This window comes from Rhizophagus irregularis, chromosome 17, assembly GCF_026210795.1.
Source record: "Rhizophagus irregularis chromosome 17, complete sequence".
Taxonomy (NCBI): Eukaryota; Fungi; Glomeromycota; class Glomeromycetes; order Glomerales; family Glomeraceae; genus Rhizophagus; species Rhizophagus irregularis.
In genome coordinates, this window is record NC_089445.1 from 1,869,382 (window position 1) to 1,886,873 (window position 17,492).

General features: G+C 25.6%; 3 protein-coding genes across 3 annotated transcripts; 1 reads left to right on the top strand and 2 right to left on the bottom strand.

Annotated features, from left to right (window-relative positions):
• Positions 1–4,944: 4,944 nt before the first annotated feature.
• OCT59_009136 (uncharacterized protein) lies at positions 4,945–7,213 on the bottom strand (the record flags this gene model as incomplete). Its single annotated transcript, XM_066133339.1, has 6 exons — positions 4,945–5,227; positions 5,315–5,726; positions 5,810–6,226; positions 6,295–6,307; positions 6,388–6,619; positions 6,732–7,213. The coding sequence occupies 6 exons, from the start codon at positions 7,211–7,213 to the stop codon at positions 5,011–5,013; spliced, it is 1,773 nt and encodes a 590-aa protein (XP_065999789.1). The 3' UTR covers positions 4,945–5,010.
• A 2,241-nt stretch (positions 7,214–9,454) lies between these two features.
• Positions 9,455–10,501, top strand: OCT59_009137 (uncharacterized protein). Its single transcript, XM_025325015.2, has 7 exons — positions 9,455–9,634; positions 9,721–9,745; positions 9,819–9,876; positions 9,953–10,055; positions 10,145–10,151; positions 10,226–10,250; positions 10,321–10,501. Exons 1-7 carry the CDS (start codon positions 9,606–9,608, stop codon positions 10,383–10,385), a joined length of 312 nt encoding a protein of 103 aa, XP_025183327.1. The 5' UTR covers positions 9,455–9,605; the 3' UTR covers positions 10,386–10,501.
• A 1,716-nt stretch (positions 10,502–12,217) lies between these two features.
• Positions 12,218–17,297, bottom strand: OCT59_009138 (uncharacterized protein; the record flags this gene model as incomplete). The annotated part of the gene is made up of 26 exons (XM_066133341.1): positions 12,218–12,402; positions 12,473–12,636; positions 12,716–12,830; positions 12,894–13,037; positions 13,112–13,217; positions 13,296–13,370; positions 13,440–13,536; positions 13,601–13,723; positions 13,797–13,887; positions 13,971–14,059; positions 14,132–14,330; positions 14,401–14,603; positions 14,682–14,854; positions 14,962–15,074; positions 15,137–15,281; positions 15,354–15,417; positions 15,481–15,632; positions 15,717–15,836; positions 15,909–16,032; positions 16,115–16,176; positions 16,250–16,336; positions 16,423–16,630; positions 16,707–16,771; positions 16,848–16,955; positions 17,065–17,145; positions 17,214–17,297. The coding sequence occupies 26 exons, from the start codon at positions 17,295–17,297 to the stop codon at positions 12,218–12,220; spliced, it is 3,177 nt and encodes a 1,058-aa protein (XP_065999790.1).
• Between the last annotated feature and the right edge of the window lie 195 nt (positions 17,298–17,492).

Genomic DNA, 17,492 nt, shown 5'->3' on the forward strand with positions numbered 1-17,492 from the left:
ACTGCCATAATATTATTATAATGTCAAGCTAGATTCTCAAATCACATATCCAAAAAATCAGCTAAAATTATAGTATAGTGTCAGCTGAAATTAATCACAGATCTACTAGTATGCTATCTGACATGATTAACAGCAATCAAATAGACGCAAAAGGTAAGCATTTTAATATGAAATCTAGCATTCAGTCAGATGCAAGAAGTCAGCATCCTTAATATAAACCAAGTATCTAAACAGTTACAGAAGGTTAACAAACCAAATATAAAATTTGCTATGTAAATGACTCAGAAACAAGAAGAAAAGTGTGGTATTTACTATTTAGATTATATGTGTATGTGATATTTAAATTATATTGTGATAATAAAATCATATTAACATAAAAACATAAATAATAGAAAAGACTTAAAGGTATTGTTAGAATGTAAAAAAAAATACCCAAAATAAGAAATTGATAGATTATATGCATTATTTAGATTATATTTTTTAAATCATATGTACAGTGCCCTTCAATAAGTCACCGGTCACCTTTAAATTTGTATAACTATTGCGCAAATATGGTTATATGTAAACTTTTTTTTTAAATAATGAACCTGCCTTTTATCGTATAAGTAAAGTTGGTCATCAAGTTGAATTACATTTACTCTAAAAATTATGTGTAATTTTAATAAGAATTGGCCATTATATTTTAAATTTTATCAGAAAATTTAAGATTTCAATAGAAATCTTTAGGTATTATCATAGCATTAAAATAATTTGTTTTATCATAGTTTTTTTTTTGAATAATATCGTCTACCATGATTTTTAGTACATTATTATAAAGTATTATTAAAATCAATAAAATAATTGATAAGTTACATATATTTTACAAACATATTTTACACTTACCTATTATTAATAAATTATCAAGTTAAAGAGTAAATTATAATCTTGAATTTTATTATGATAAAAAAATTTAAGATAAATAGCTGTAACTTCAAATATTTTTGGAAAAAAAATTTGGCCAAATTCAATGCATTAGTTAACGCTAAAATTTGGTAAATAATTTGGTGATGATCTACAAATGATCGGCAAATGCCAGCTAAATGTGCACAATTTTCTAATCATTTCATTAATTTTGATGATACTTTAACAATAATATGCCATAAATTATAGCAAACAATTTTATTAAAAAATTAAAGTATCGATGAACAAATTTTTTAATTTTTTATTAATACCTAAAAACCTCTATTGAAATCTTAAATTTTCTAATAAAATTTAGAATATAATGGCCAATTCTTATTAAAATTACATATAATTTTTAGAGTAAATGTAATTCAACTTGATGATTAACTTTAATTATACGATAAAAAGTTGTTTTATTATTAAAAAAAAAAGTTTATATATGATCATATTTGCGCAATAGTTGTACGAATTTAAAGGTGACCGGTGACTTATTGGTGGGCACTGTAGTTATTGTAGTAGTTAGATTATATTTTATAGATTATATGCAATATTTAAATTATATGTGAAATTTAGATATTTAGATTATATGTAGCATTCAGATTATATATGATATTTAGATTACATATGGTATTCAGATTATATATGATATTTAAATTACATGTAGTACTATAATCTAGGGTAAGTGAAATATCACATATAATATAATCAAGTAATATCACAAATAAATACTCCTTTATAATTAATTTTGATGGGTTACCCCATCATATTAATAAATTTAAAGATGATTTTACAGAAATCATTAATGGTAATACTTACAGTTATTATTTCAGTTTTACAAAATAAGTAAATCAAGAAGTTGGATATTTATATCATATGTGATATCCTACTTCATTGAAATAACGAATCATATTAGTGTTGTACATATTGGTAACATCTGGTGTTAATTGAGTATATGACTAATGATAGATATTAGCATTTTATGTTTTTTTTTAATTTGCTGATAGCTTAATTTTTTTGTAGCCAATTATACCCAATTGGATAACCTTTAATATTAAAATTATTGAAATGGTAATGTTTCTTACAAATATTAAAGAGATTTATCTCATTTTAAAATTTGATGATTATCTTGTCTGGATTTTGTTTAAAAGCACTCTTTAGATTGAATAGAAATGTTATTTCCATCACCTTTGCTGCTATATATTTGTTATTGAAGCTAATGAATTTATCTTTATAATTTTTTCTATTATTAAAATTACTAGTTTTAAAATATATTAAACCAAAATGATATATGTAGTTTTCTATATTAATGGACTAAACATTTTTTAATAATTGTCTAGCATATTTATCCTTTACCATAAAATATACAGTCATTGTGTTTTCAGATTGATATTTATAACTATTATCTGTAATAAAAAAGGGACATCTGTGTAGCAAACGTTAGATGCTGCTTTCAATAGCATTCTTATTTGTATTATTGGGAACTCCTAGAATTTTGAATTCTTTACTTAAGATTCATTAATCATATAACATGTAATACTTTTTTTCCATCATTTTGAAGTTGTTTTTTCTGTATATATATATATAGATACATTGTTGTGTGATGAGTATTTTTTAATGTTTAAAAGGACTTTTGATAGTTTTTTGATTTTTGATGGTGGGTACTATTTGTAATTAATCACATTATCAGTGTTCGCATTAGTAGTACTTGAAGCTGCTTTAATAGCTAGTTGATTCAAATTCTTGTAATAATAAAGTAGAGTAAAAAGAAACCTGATTTGTTGATGTTCACTTTATATTATTGTCAGTGATATCTTTATCGCTACGCTATCATTATCAACATTATTTATTATGACATCTTAATTGAGCAACCATAATTCTTTTATATATCATTCGATTCTTGATAAATATTCAATGATAAGAGTAATTGCATTGGCAGCGATATATTAGCACTTCTATTATTTGAAAAATCTACTAATATTTCAGGTTGTTACAAGTTACTATTGAGGGCTAGAAGGAAAATAACATCTTTTATTAGAGTATCATTATCAATGCATTTAGAATTCTTTAATAACTAAATTTCTATTTCCATATAATTTTTCTGCAAAAGTTATTTTGTACTTTATCTTTATTTAGTTGTCAAAATTTATTCACATCTGGCATATCAAAAAAACATGAATTTTTAATCTTATTTTTCTGTTTCTTATTGTTCATCAGTATTGTATCTTTTATCACATAGTTACTATTCTCACATGACTAAAGTGACTTAGCTAGTGATGTTATACAACTTTATGTATCTATTGAGTTAACAGATATAATATCTGCATTATCATTGACTAGATTGTATATACAATCAGGAGGTAAATTAATATTAAGATTATTATATAATATAGAATCCTGATTTCTAAATTTCTAATTGGTGAATTGTTTAAGTCTTTTTGTTTTGATAATAAATACACTACCCTCCCAAAAGTATCCGGTCAAGCTCAACTTGATTTTCTCAAGATTGAATATATAAAGTATTATTTTTTTTAAAAAAAAATAATTCCCCTGGTTCTAACGATTAAAATGAATGTATTTTTATTGTGTTATGATACTTGTACCAGATTTGGCAATAAAAAAATAATAACGCCTCAATTTTTGCCAACGCCAAACTTTGCTTTTTTTTTGTTATTACGCCATTCGGCTACTTTTAAAATGGGAAAAACTAGTGAATTGAGTGAGCGTGGGCAAATTATTGGCCTTTAGAAAGGACATGAAGCTATTAGGATTAAAATTTTTGTATCAAACAATCGTATCTGTAATGGTACTTTTTGGAAATTTTAGGACATGACTGGATTAACAGCTAAAGAAGAGTGGGAAAGAATTCCATCCAAAACTTAAATTAATTTAATTGAGAGCATGCTACGCTAAATTGAAGCATGCATTAAAAACAATGGATGGCCAACTAAATATTAATTATTATTAATAAAATATGATCTTTATTGGTTGACCGGATACTTTTGGGAGGGTAGTATATGTGTATAAAGCTTTCTGGTTGTTATTCATCAAAGACATTTACATTCTTTTTATCTAAAATACTAACGTGATTTTGATATTTTCAAGATATTATGCAAGCAAATATTCATCATGTAATATGAATAGACCTGCAAGTTCTACAAAGGTTCTATATTTATTTTCATCTAAAAAAATTTTGTCAATAATATAAGAACCTTTAAAAATAAAAGAAAATTTGCTAAGGTTTATATAATTAGTAATGTTAACACTGAAGCATAAACAGTTAGTATCTAGTAAAAGCAATAACAGTAATAAATTAAAATAAAATAAAATATTTTCTATTTCTTTGTAATATACCCTTCAGTATTTTTCTGTCAGAAAATATTAGACACAATAATTCTAAAAAGAGTTTGCCTTTTACTTTTTCCAAATTCTTTATTTTTCAAATTGTTGTATTATTATTTATAATAATAATATTTGAATCATTCTTTTAATAGTCCATTTTTAATAAATTATCTCAAATTTTAATTTCTTCCATTTGAAAATTATTATTTTTTAATGAGTAATAGTAAAGAATTATCTTAATTCTAAAAATATTTGGTTTTTTAAATATAATAATTTTTACATCTTTTTTTACTCAATTAGATGATAAAGCAGCATTAAAATATGTTGATCTAATACTTAATATATTAGAATGTACTTTGAAATCTTCTATATCAGATTCTTCTTCACCGACTTGAATTAGTTGAATAATCACATCATAATCATCCGCATCACTACAAATTTGACAATGTTTCAGAAGAATTTTTTTATTAAGATATTCTGCGCAGCCAATCGATTATTCAAAAAAAAGTATATAACCAAGACGAAAGAAGAAAGAATTGTGTAAATTATTATTCAATATTCGCCTTATCTTTAAAAAATATAAATTATCATAAGCAGTAATCATATATTGAATACCATTTATTTGTTTATATATATGTTCTTTTTTTGTATCAATTTTGGGAATATCACTATTCACTAATACAAGTTACTTTTTTATTTTATTAAAAAAAAAAGATTACAATATTACAATAATTACAATGGCATTATCCCTAAAAATTTTTTACCCCTCTTATTTTCCAAATTAATCTGAAAACTATCTAATAAATTTGATGCCCAAACAAAATTTTCAAAGGTAAAAATTTCTTTTGAAAATAAATCATTAGGTAAATCATTGGAAAATATTGATTGTGATAAATTTTCATAAAATTCGTTCAATTCTTGTAATTTTTGTTTTTCATCTCCATCATTCCTTTTTGGAAATAAAAAATTCATATAAATTTTAAAGAATTAAATTTTGTATAAATATATATATTATAAATATGTAAAATTTACTTACATCAAAACAAATTTATAATCTTTTACCGCATCAAAGAAATTTTTCCAATATGAATTTTTATTATTACTTTCATGAATTAAAAATAATATTAATACTATATCATCTTCAGTTTCCAAAAGTTCATCATCAAATATATTGTGAATAACTTTTGAAAATTCTTGATCCATCTTCATTGCTTTATCCGAAGTTATTAATAAAGAATCTAATAAATTTTCTTTAATTTCAAAGTAATCATTATTATTATTTTCGAATAATAATGAGTTATCCATAATAAATTCATTTATTGTGTTGTTAAATAAGAAAGGTGGTTTAGATAGCCTATTTTCTTTAAAATCATCCAAAGCACGAGAAAGAACCTTTAATTCAAGAGATTGTATCTTTGATATAACACTCTTCAAGATTTCTTTTTGATCTGTATTTTAAATATACAAGTAAAAAATATTTATTATATAAACGCAAATAAAAGATATTTTTTAAATAAACGTTAGTACGTACCATCTCTAAAAATTTTAACGTGAAGTGATAATTCATCATCTTGATTAACTTGGTTTTGTTCATTAACTATAATGGTATTCAACTTTCTATTTAATAACATCAATAAAATTTCAAGCATAGAAATTTCATTTCTATAACCGACAAAATTAAATAAATCATTTCCTCTTTCTTGATAAGAATTTTTAAAATTTTGTTGAAAATAAATTGTTTCTAAATAATTTAATTCAATAATTCTACATTGAGATAATAATTTATCTGGAATAGAATCTTTTTTAATAAAATGAGTAAAATCTAAAGAATCAGTAATTTCTAAAATTTCATATTTTTCATCCTTATCAGGATCTTGATCAAAATTTAATTTGATCATTACCCAATCATCCGGATTATCTTTAATACAAAATCCATAAGCAATTAATACTAAACAAAAAATAAAATAATTTAATAATTTTTAAAAAAATTGAAATTGACAATATAAAGTTACTTACATTCTCTATTTGACTTTTAAGAGAAATTAAGAGAAAAAGAAAACTTTTTTAATATAAAATCTTTAATAAAAATGTTTAATCAAAATTACGCACCTTTGGACCATAATTATTATAAATTTCTTTACCACATTCAATAGTTTCCCCTGCAATCAATTGCATAGAATTTCCATCAGAGAATTCCCAAGTGATTTTTTGTCTAGGTTTATGATTTAATGAATCAGCTAAAGGGATCAAAACTTCTTTTGGATCAGGATCATCAGGATCAATAAATCTGTTAGGGAAAGAACGGGAAGTTACAATACTATGTGCCCATAAATATAATTCCCTATAAAATAACAAATAATTATTCTAAAGTGAAATAAAAATTAATTTAATTAATTCAAAAAAAAAAAAAGAATTTAAATAAATAAATGTAAAAAAAAATAATTTATATTTACCAAGTCATTTTTTCTTTTAATAATAATCCATCTGATGGTAAACGTTCCAAAATTTCTTCATAACAATTTTTTAATTGTAATCTTCTTTCAATAACAAAATTTTCAATATCAGTACCTTTTAATAAATAATTTATTTCATTTTCATCATAATTTAATAATGAATTAATATGTTTAGGTAAAATATTAATATAAGGGGAATAAAAAGATTTTTCTCCTAATAATTTTTCATGTATTAAAAAAATTATTAATGAAGAATAATAATTTGATGATGATAAATCTTTTAAATATGGTAAATTTTTATTAGCAATTTTATCATTAATTATGATTGAAAATGGAATTGATGCAAAAATTTCATATTCATTATTTTCATTGATTATGTCAGTAGAATATACTCCATTCTTGATAAATTTTATTTTCGGGAAGATGGCTCCATTTTCTGTTAACCAATGAATAAATTCTTTTTGTTCACGAGATTCTTCCATATTAAAACGCATAAAAATTATTAAAAAGAATTAAGAAAAAAAAAAAATTTTTTATCGTTGCATGCAGATTTTATATTCGGAAATCATTTCCGCAAAAGGAATAACGTCTTAACAACTTTTCATATTTTTGCGCAGATTACTGCGGAAAATAGTATGACCATCACCGTTTATTGATTATACTACGTATATACCCGCATTTTAGGCTGAATGGTCTGGTACTCAGATTTTTCAAAAAAGGCAATAAATTAACGCCAAATCACCAATTTTGAAATTACAAATTTCTCACATGGAAATAATGTAAATATATGTACATGTGACCAAAATTTGTTGCTTCTTTTGCTTTTTTTTGATAAATTTTTCCGAAATCATTTTTTTTTTTCAACCATTGTTAAAATTTTAATATAAATACAAAATAAATACGGCCCGAACTTTCCTTTCTCACGTCTTGAAAACAAAAACCAAAAAAAAAAAATCCCACACCAAAACGTATACAATTAAATTTATCTAAAATAACCAAATGGATAAATTACCAACTTGTATTATAAAAACTTCAGATTCATTCTTACAATATTATCAAACTCAAAATGAGCAATATATTAAATATTCATCTGATGATAAATCGATGAAAGTATCAATTATTAGTACGTGTATTATTGGATTTTTTGTAATTTTATTTTGTATAATTTTCTAAATATATATATTTCAAATATATATTATAACATTTATAAAAATTTTTTTAAATTTTTTTTTTTTTTTTTTTTTTATCATCTTTTATTTTATTTAGTCACAAAAAAAATTAATTTAATAAATGAAATTATATTAAAAAATACAATTTATTTTTCTAACTTTATATTTTTCATATCCTTTAAATATTTTACCTTTTTATAATAAAAAATTCAGGTTTAATATTTAGTTATGTAGAAGAAGTATTGTTAGAAATTAAATTATTTTCTTTCAAAGAATATCTTAGTGTTATATACACTATATATATATATATACATATGTACAGTGTGCTAAAATATATGTAAAAAGTTTTTTTTCTTATAGTAAAATAACAAATAAATTAATATTCGAGCATTTTAAGACGCAAGTTAAACAAATTACAAGGTAATATTCCAACGAGTTAAGTCGTACAGGTTACGCCAATAAAAATGCGATGTAAAAATTGAATTTATTAAAGATTTGCATTTTTGAAAGTTTAAAGGATAAGGTATCCAATAATTTGACCATTTCCAAGGTTAACTCCTCGAAAAAGTTAAGGTGATTACATATAATTTTGAATTGTATACGAAATAAACTCTTACGCCCTCCTCTAGTTCCAATAAATGGGTATAATTCAATTGAATGTCATACGGGCTTTCGGGTAGTTAGGCAGTAATCCCGCTCCCGTGATAAAATAGTTTATATACGCGTTTTTTCATGTATTTAATTTAATTTGAAGTATAAATGCAACTTTTTAATAACGATGTATTTTATTTATTTTTGAAGTCTTGAGAATTGAAAACCGTCAAAGTTAATTTTTTATTTTCTTTCATCAGTCACAACAAACTTAGTGAGATTAAAGTATTTGTAAAACAACATTAATTTTTTTTTATAAAATGCAATGTAAGTTCCAAATTTGAGGTATCAAAAATAGTAACAGTAAAGTGAAGTAAACTATTTTTATGGATTTACTGCATGCATATCAGAGCCGCACGCTAAAAGATGTGAATTAGTAAAAAGTAAATGGTTTTGTGGCACATCTGAAATAAAATATGTGAATTTTATGTGAATTTTTTGGGCATTTCATGCGTCAGGTGACATTTCATACTAATAATATCAAGTGAACATAGTAATAATTACGCACGGCCGCGCGTGAAAATCATGGTATTCATATTATATAACGTTTTCCGATCTTTTTTAAATCATAAAAATATAGATTTATTAATTTATTAGGATAATGTATACCATATTTTGAATAGTGTCAACTGAAAAGGGCGTACCATAATTATAATAATTAATTAGATAATCCATTTAATTTTTTTAAACGCCTACGTTTCATATGATCTAGATTAAATAGCAAAGAGCTCATTAATTTTCTGACTAAAGTAGTAAAGTATGGAAAACGAACGAGGATGTGTCAGATTAACATCAAATAAGTTTTCCAAAGTCATGACTTAAGTGGGTGTGACATGGTGATAAATAAAGTACCCTACCAGATGAATGATGTAATAGATTTTTTAAAAAAATTAAAAGTTTCTCATATACTAACATCATTATTATATCAGGTTATAATTTTTGTAAATATATAAATTAAAAGCCCCAAAGGAAAGGTTTCCCACTCTCGAATTCACAGATTTTTCAAAAAAAATTATATATTCAATTATATTCAACTATATTCAATTGATTCAAAATGCCTCACCTTGACTCTATTAAAGCTTGGTAAATAATAATTTGCTATTTTGTTTGAATCGAGAATTATATATAACGGTTTTTTAACCAATTTTTTTTTTTATTTTGTAATTTAGTGCTGAAAGTGCCGCCGCTTGTACTGTAAGTATGAATTGAATTTTCTATATATTCATTGATTCTTTTTTTTTTTCAATTTAAATTTTAATTCATTTAGAACTGTGCTGAGATGGCTGGTCAAGAAGGATGTTCAAAAAAATGTCGTGCCAACGCAGGTATATTATAAACTGAAGTTTTAAGAGATATAAAAAGTATTTTCTCAATTGTCTCATCAATATTATTTATAATTAGCTTTGGCTTCTTGTACCGCTCAATTGTTGTCAATTGACGCCCCTCAATTGGATAGTATGATCGAATTAACCATGAACTCTGCTCAAACTTGTGCTGATCATTGGTAAGATAGACACCAAAATTTTCTTTTCTTTTATCATTTCCCAGTTAAAAAACTCACATGTGTTTAATTTATTTATTCTATATCCTTAGCGGAAAGGTTTGTATTTGTTTCGTGTTTTTTTAAAAAAAAAAAATCGCAATTACTTATATTCTTTTTAAATAATAATTTAGCATAGCGCCGATCATTGTAAAGCTTGTAAGTTCTAGATTTTTTCTTTTTTTAATTAAAACTTATTAATTATTAACACGAACATCTTTCTTTTTAGGTGCTGATTCCGCTCGTCGTCTCAGTGTTGCTTTACGCAACTATAAAGAACAAGCTAGTAGTTAAATTCTTAATTACTAATTAGATATTGATGTATTATTCTCTCTTATATTGTAAATTCACTTTTAATTTTAACGTGTTAACAAATAAAATTTAAGTTGCAATATTTTTATATGTTATAATTTTTGCAATGTGTTTGATGATGGTATTTTAATTACATATCCTACCCGTTTTATTATCAACCATTTATAGGGCTATTGTTACTGCGCCAACACTTTTAACTTCATAGAATGATAATGTGACGTAGTAAATTATTCTTAGTAAATTATTCTTATATTACACATCAAAAATTTCAACATTATCATTTATTTCCAAATATTGATCTATTGGATTTTTAAATTGTTTCTATATTAGTATCTTTCAATATTATCATCATCGTCAAAATCACTTTTGATTTTTATATCTAAACTATTTCCATTATCAAAATTGTACATGTTACGGAATCTTCGTACTGGTGTATAATAATGTGTACAGGTGATGACTTGAAGAGGAAATTTTTGGTAGGTAAAAACACATAAAAGTCATACCAGGTAAGATCAAGCTCCAAGAGTATAAATAATACGATGGAATACTTATAATTATTGTTACTAGTTATTCAATTGTGAAGATTTTTAATATTAATCTGAAAATACCTTATATTTATTTACCAATCATATTATAAAATAGACTGACCAATAAAACGGTAACATAGCACAGCACGTGGTCTTTGATAATCAATTTCATATACTTTATAGAATTTACGAGATAACGAAATCAAAAGTAAGTTTTTTAATCTTAGAATTAAAAGATTTGTGTACACATTTATAGGATACTCTTCCACCCTTAATATCGGGTCGAATGAAATCCTGGAGTTGCTATAATGCTATTATAGCAATACGCCTAAAATTGTACGGATGCCTAGAGTACAAATTATGGGTGCTCTTCCACATCTTATTGTGTCGAATTAAATCCTGAGCGTTATCCCTCTTGACTACTATAACTTAACCAAGCAAGTTTGTGCTGTCAAGCAACTACAAATTAATACTATTAAACCTTTCATATTAAGTTGTTGCAGAAATCTCAACGCGGTATACTTTCTAAATATATAAATTTTCATAATAAAAATAATCTCTCAATGTACTCTGTGTTTATTGTACCAACTAAGCTTTTTCTTGTACAGAAAAATGCACGAAAAAATTTAACTAGCTAAAAGTTGATCGACTTATGTTGTCTACTGAGCACCTCTCTTGTAATTGAAGGGAGTACGGACCCTAAAAAATGAGGAACAATTCACACCAAAGAAAATTTTCCATAAATTAATGGTATATAGTGTTTTATATTTTTATTACACATACCTAATAAGTTGGATTTTTTTTTGTTAACTGCTGTTTAGTCATATATGGTTGTCCTCATACCGGACTTTGTGATTTTTTAACGTGTTTATGAATGTCCTGTGCTCAGTCGACGTATTCTCAGTCTATACGTAAATAGTACACAGAACATATGACGTGATTACATTTTCTCTAAAACTAACACAAAAAACAATGAATCTGTTTTATCTTGATTAAATCGATAAAATCGCTATAAATCGTTTAATCTGCAAAATGATATACTATATTACAGTATTTGTCTAAAACATGAGAATTCCTAATTTATACAGTGATAACCGTGTTAAAATGAATTATCGACAAAAAAATAATCTTGGATACCTTAACCGTCCTTGATACGATATGGGATATTACAGAATATATCTTGGAAATTACAACAGAATTATAAATTTAAAAAAAATTTTTTATTAAAACACTACAATTTAAGTTAATCCTATATATATGTTTCTTCTCATTTAAAATCCAAATTACTCATTTCTCAAATGTTATACTTCTACCCTTAAAATTCTCTGATTTTTTTCTCTTCTTAACTTTAGATGAACTTGTGGGCTTCTCACGAACCTGTTCTAATAATTGAGCAATAAATATTTCCGATCCCCTTTTCATTCCGAACGTGATAGCATGCCCTTTATGTGGCTTAAATTTCTCTTCTAATGCTAATAATTTAAATATCGCAATTAAAAATCATCCGCAATTATACAAATTAAAGAGAAAATTTTATTTTACCTCTTAATATTCGCACAATCTCACTGCGCAAATTCGGGAAGACATTAAAAATAAGGACTAAAATCGGTAAAACTTTCTTTGCCTCTTCAGATAATATCTTCTCGTTCGTTTTAAAAGAAATTTCTTTTATTTTTTCTATTATATGATCTTTTGCAAGCTTATATCTAATAAGAATATAGACGGAACCTTTAGAAATTATTCACCACTTCTGATCAAAAATGACGTAAAAATAGAGAATATTACGTTTGTTCCATGGGCCAAACTTCGCATAATTGACTACCCAAAAATAGTCCAAACAATTGTCTTTTGGGACTAGTTTCATCTTTAATCAATTCAGGCGCGAAAATTATACACATATCTACATTAAAAATAAAATTGTTATTTTAAATGTTGGTTACTAAAAAAAACCATAAACACTTACGCATTGACTCAATTTTTCGCGTTGTCAAAGGTATTAATTCAAACGAATAACCCTCAGAATGTAGCTCCTTACATAACATCGTGTTTTCGATAAATAGCTCATGAAGAAAACTAAATGTTATGTTTCTAATTTCTTCCAATACATCTATTAAATATAGAATTAATTCATTTTTTACAAATATATATTAATATATTAATATGTTATTATTATTATTGTACCGGAATTATCTTTTAGTTTAGTTTCGCAAACTTCAAGTAACATTTTCATCAATGAAATCTCTTGAACTAGTATCAATTTATCCATCTTTTCGGGTGTAACCCGATCCTAATAAATAAATAATATAAATAACTTTATCCTAATAAACAAGAGTTATAAACTGATTCAATATTTATAAGGAATTACCTTCAAATATTCATTTTCATCTTGTTGCAATCGACTCAACCTAGATCGGGAACCTTTCATAAAAAATTTTAAAACCTAAAAAAAAAAATTCATAAATATAGCAAGCTAGCCAATTGCTTAAGAATAATATAATCTATTAAATACTTTAATAAAAATTTTAAAAATTGAGGGACATCTAAAGACTTGAGGATCACAGCGTATAACCAGTAATGGATCCATCATAAGCTGTAATTCCGTAAATCTAAAATTTAAAGCTAAATAAGCTTGTACACAAACAAACAATCATTATTTAATAAAATAACCACCTTATTCCCTGATCTTCTTGTCCTCTAGTTGCGTTTATAAATAATAGAGATGCTTCATGAGGACTCATACTATAAAGCGATAACCAAATTTGGTAGACAGATTGTATTATTCTGGGATTCCCCCTATACATATAAGAGTTAAATTTTCTTAGCTGAGAGTAAAAAGATCTAAAAACATAACAAATCAGATACAAACTGATGAATTATTCTCGGTAATAAATCTAGTATAAGTTGATTACAATGAATTAACAAATCCTCCGGTTCCATAGATTCCAAAGTTTTCAAGGCTAAATTATCGAATCAGAATATATTAAATATTATCATGTATATTTTTATAAATAATAACTTCAATACATTCAAAAAAGAATACCAGATATAGACACTTCCGGGTTTTCCGTTAAATTTGAAATGATTAATTGTACAAAATTTTTAACAACTGATTGATTCTGCCTCGAAGACCTATTAAACATTATAATGAAAATTGAATACCTATTCTTCAAATAGCAGACAAGTAAAAGAATTAATAATTACTTTGACAAGCGATCTTCTTCGATCAGGAGGTTTTCAATGTCAAAAATTTCGGGATAATTTGAGGCAACGAGCCCAAGAAGTTCAGGATAAATATTACGATATGCCAGCCCATTGTCACATTTTTCCGCTTCAATTAGTATTCTTCGAACAGGAATTGATTCCATAAGATCCGAAGCATAAGGTAAATTGGAAGAGTAAACTATCAAAATTTGGTCAATAATAATTTTTGATTCATATTTTAAAGCTTCTAAGTTTGATTTTACGCATACTTGTTTTTTGTAATGATGCTTGACCTCCAATCGACTTTCGTTCTCTTGCAAATGTATTAAATTGGAGAACATAATAAAATAAAAGAACATGCGCTGGAGAAATTTTGTCAATTCTCTCTCGGAAAAATGTGAAGATATAAAGTTCCGGAATCTTTGTCATGGGAGTTGGATAAGCTGAATATGCAATCCCATAATCGAATATGCTATATAAAATAGGTAAATATTTTAATCATTGATTTTTTTTTAAGTAATATTACCGCAACAATTAAAGGAAATCTAACCAAGAAGTATATGTCTTAATTAAGGGTCCCAACTGAGAGTGGATAGGAGTTGTCGCTTGCGTTATTTGTCGTATTATCCAAGGTCTTAAGTCTGTCTTACCTTTATGAAATACTCCACCTTTTAACATAACGTAAACGACATTAAAAGCAATATCGCTCGGGTCTTTTGCCAGCTACATAAGTGAAGGAATAATTAAGAATTGTTTGTATATATATGTAATAATTCAAATCATTCCTTAAATGAAAAGATCGTTTACATTAACTACAAATTGAAACTTACTCCCAACCCATCAAAAGTATCCGGTTCTATTTCCAAAGCACTCTTAGCTAATGTTACTTCAGAGAAAAGGGTATCCTTCGTAGCGATTCTTAACTCAACTAATCCATAACCGGCTAAAAACATTGATATAATAATTAATTCGCGAATTTAACTATTTGTATAAAATTATACATACATATTTCAACATCCATAGCCAAAGTCGAAACACACATTTTTGATATTTGATCGAGTTGATTTGCTCGGAAAAAGTAAGCAAATATCAAGAATAACTGCGTATTACGAGGATTAACTATTCTGGCAAAGGAACTTACAAGTAATAACTGAGTAAAAGATGATAAATTTGTTAAAAAAACATTCAAATAAGAAAGTTATAACAAGCATATTTTATTTACCCTGTTCGTTTTAATCAACATTTCAGAACATAATAGCAGAAAACATAAACATAATTTCTTAAGCCTGTAGAAAGGTAAATTAATAAAATTAAAATTAATAAAAGGGACAGTGTTAAAAAATTCATACCTGTCTGATCCGGCATGATCTATGACTGTTAAGCAAACTTCTAAATCGCTTGGATCAAAGTTTACTTTGAAAAAATGCACGAATCCGCAAATTATCCGCATTAATATACACAGTCTTGCTCGATGATGGGATAATGGCTGTTGTACATTATTCTATAAATAAATAAAAAAGAAATAAAATTTGAACCAGGAACTATTGAACCAACGTTAGAACACGAATTGAATCTGTTATATTACCACACAGTTGCGCAAGGTTCCAAATAAGACAGTTTTTAATTCGTTTATTAAACTCTGCGGTATTTGTTGCGATGTTATCCACTTAGGATTTCGTGACAAAATACCTTCAAGACATAGTACCTAGGAATAAAGTGAAATTATAAATAAGAGAAGTTAGAATCCTAAAAAAAAATATATACGTAAAACACATACGATATCTGAACAAATGATCGTAAATCTTAACACAACTTCTGGCAGTATCTTCAAATCTATCAATTTAAGTCGCATGTTAAAGGCGTGATGTGTTGCAAGATTAACCATAGTATACAACATGTTTCTTTATATAAAGAAGTATAAATTAATATTATAATCATTGAAATCGAGATAAAAAAAAAAAAAAAAGTTTTTTAATGACAAACTTGATGCGCTCTTTATATTTAAATGGAAAATATTTGTGAACTTGTAAAATAATATCTGTGATCTAAAGAATATTAAAATAATTGTGAGAAAAAAAAAGCTTATAAAGTCTTGATGTATAAGTGCATATTATTTACCTTATGAAACATTTGCGGGTTATTGGCGACTAAACATCTAATCAAATCATCACAATTATTTAAGAGAGGTAAGGCGCGAATTACATCCTACTTACAAATCACAGGAAAAAAAAATAATTGAATAAAAAAGGAATTAATTTATTAAAAATAACTACCAAACTATAACTACTCACCTCATAGGTAATCCCAAGCTCTATCGGTTTCCAAATATACAATATGATTGGCAAATAATAATCGATATTACTAAAAGATTCTTTCTTGAGATTTTGCAAAAATCTATTCGCATGTAAGATATCACAGCATTTTTGAACACTCATTGGGTTTTGTTCGTACTTCGCTTTTGCTAATATTACGAGGTCGGACAAATCCCGTAAAATTAGTCTAGAAATTATATTCATTGATTTATCAATAAGCAATAACAATCAATTATATATAATAAAATAAGTTATATGTCTACTTTAAAATAAGTTCGTGATCATTATAACCGGGCGTATGAGTTTGACTCTGAGGCACTATTTTTCCCTTTATACAAAAAAATATATATTAGAAAATAAATAACATCAATTTACCAAATAATTCTAAAGATACTTATCCATACCTCTGATATAACATCCAATAATGTTTGGTTTTGGCTTATTTGTCTTTCTACGTCTCTAATCAAATCATCCCTGTTTATTGTTGTTAGAATATTCTTTATTAACTCAACCTAAAAAAAATTTGTATATTCTTTCTTAGTTAATATCTACAAAAGTAACAAACAATTTATTATCTTATCATTGTTTGCTATTTGTAATAACTATGAAGATTTTTTTTACCTGAGTATAATTTGCTTTTAAAAAAGAAACTTCATCGAGTGTGTAATATTTCAGAATGTAAGGTAAGAAAAGCTCATATTTCTGCAAAAAAACTATGATCAACAACATGTATAAGTAGGATATATTACTTTTAAAAAAAATTATTATACCAGGTTGGGCCTCTGTATTACACAACCTCCATTTTCAAGATATCTGAAGGTTTCAACAATTGCCGCATCGCTAATAGAAGACATTGTTAATTATTTCGATACTTAAATTTTAGTCTTATATATGTCATGTGATGGCTTTTGCGTTCGTTAGCTGATTGGTTAATGATAATCTTAGCGCACGATTTGTTTACGTAATAAATAAAAAATTTAAATGTTGTACGAACCATTTTTTTTCGAACCATTTTTTTTTCTTTTGGGGAAAATAGATCAGCATTCCCA